Source organism: Sphaeroforma arctica (genome assembly GCF_001186125.1).
Source record: "Sphaeroforma arctica JP610 unplaced genomic scaffold supercont1.11125, whole genome shotgun sequence".
In the NCBI taxonomy this organism is placed as follows: Eukaryota; class Ichthyosporea; order Ichthyophonida; genus Sphaeroforma; species Sphaeroforma arctica.
The window spans coordinates 1-862 of NW_014029433.1; the positions used below are offsets into that span (position 1 = coordinate 1).

Sequence of the window (862 nt, forward strand, 5' to 3'; positions counted from 1 at the left end):
CTCTATTCATAATTTTACGTCCCTTAATTTTACATACCATCATTTCTAATTCTATTTACAACTTTACACACCAATATGTCCAATTTCACATACCATTGTTTCTAGTTTTACATACCACTATGTCCAGATCGTTGGCGACGGTCCAGAAGACTTCGTCGTATGGTGAGAAGGCGTCGTGAAAACCCATGCGGATACATCGCATGCTGCAATACAAACCAACAGCAATGGGCAACCATAACAGTGTGAAGGAAGTGAAATAACAGACAGTGATGGGGATGTGGATGATAGTATTAATGGGCAGTGATACCAGTGATATTGAAGTGAATGATAGTTAGTGAAAGATAGTGATACCAGTGACATTGAAGTGAATGATATTCATGGTAAGACATCGCCTGCTGCAGAATCTGATGTCAATGGAGTGCAATCCCAGTGATTTAGACTCGAAGTATAGCTGTTGACTTAGGGCTATAAAAATCAGAAACAGCAGGCAATACGGTCCTATAGATTGTGAGGCACGCATCAACACAGATACACATACGGACGCATGTACCGATATAGTAATGATACAGGATTGTTATATGCAACTGTGCATTAAACCATACGTATATAACTTACACATGGCGTGCTTAGTAGTATGTACATACTATACGCCAACATCAAGTATGTACAAGACCACAACAGCACACCACATACTTTCCAACAGCGGTCTTTCCGCCTTGTGCATGTAGCTCAATGTGTACAATCTGTACTATCAGCGCTTGCTCAGGCCAGTCTGTGGCAGGCGCATGTAGTGACAGGTCTATCAGCGTTCCCATGGGAACCACCAGACACGACCGCTCAATGGTGATCTGTATGGAACAAA

General features: G+C 42.1%; 1 protein-coding gene across 1 annotated transcript; it reads right to left on the reverse strand.

Annotated features, from left to right (window-relative positions):
- Positions 1-115: 115 nt before the first annotated feature.
- On the reverse strand, positions 116-815 carry SARC_17540 (hypothetical protein; the record flags this gene model as incomplete). Its single annotated transcript, XM_014288366.1, has 2 exons — positions 116-203; positions 694-815. Coding segments are annotated over 2 exons (210 nt in total), but the record flags the coding sequence as incomplete, so codon positions are not given.
- Between the last annotated feature and the right edge of the window lie 47 nt (positions 816-862).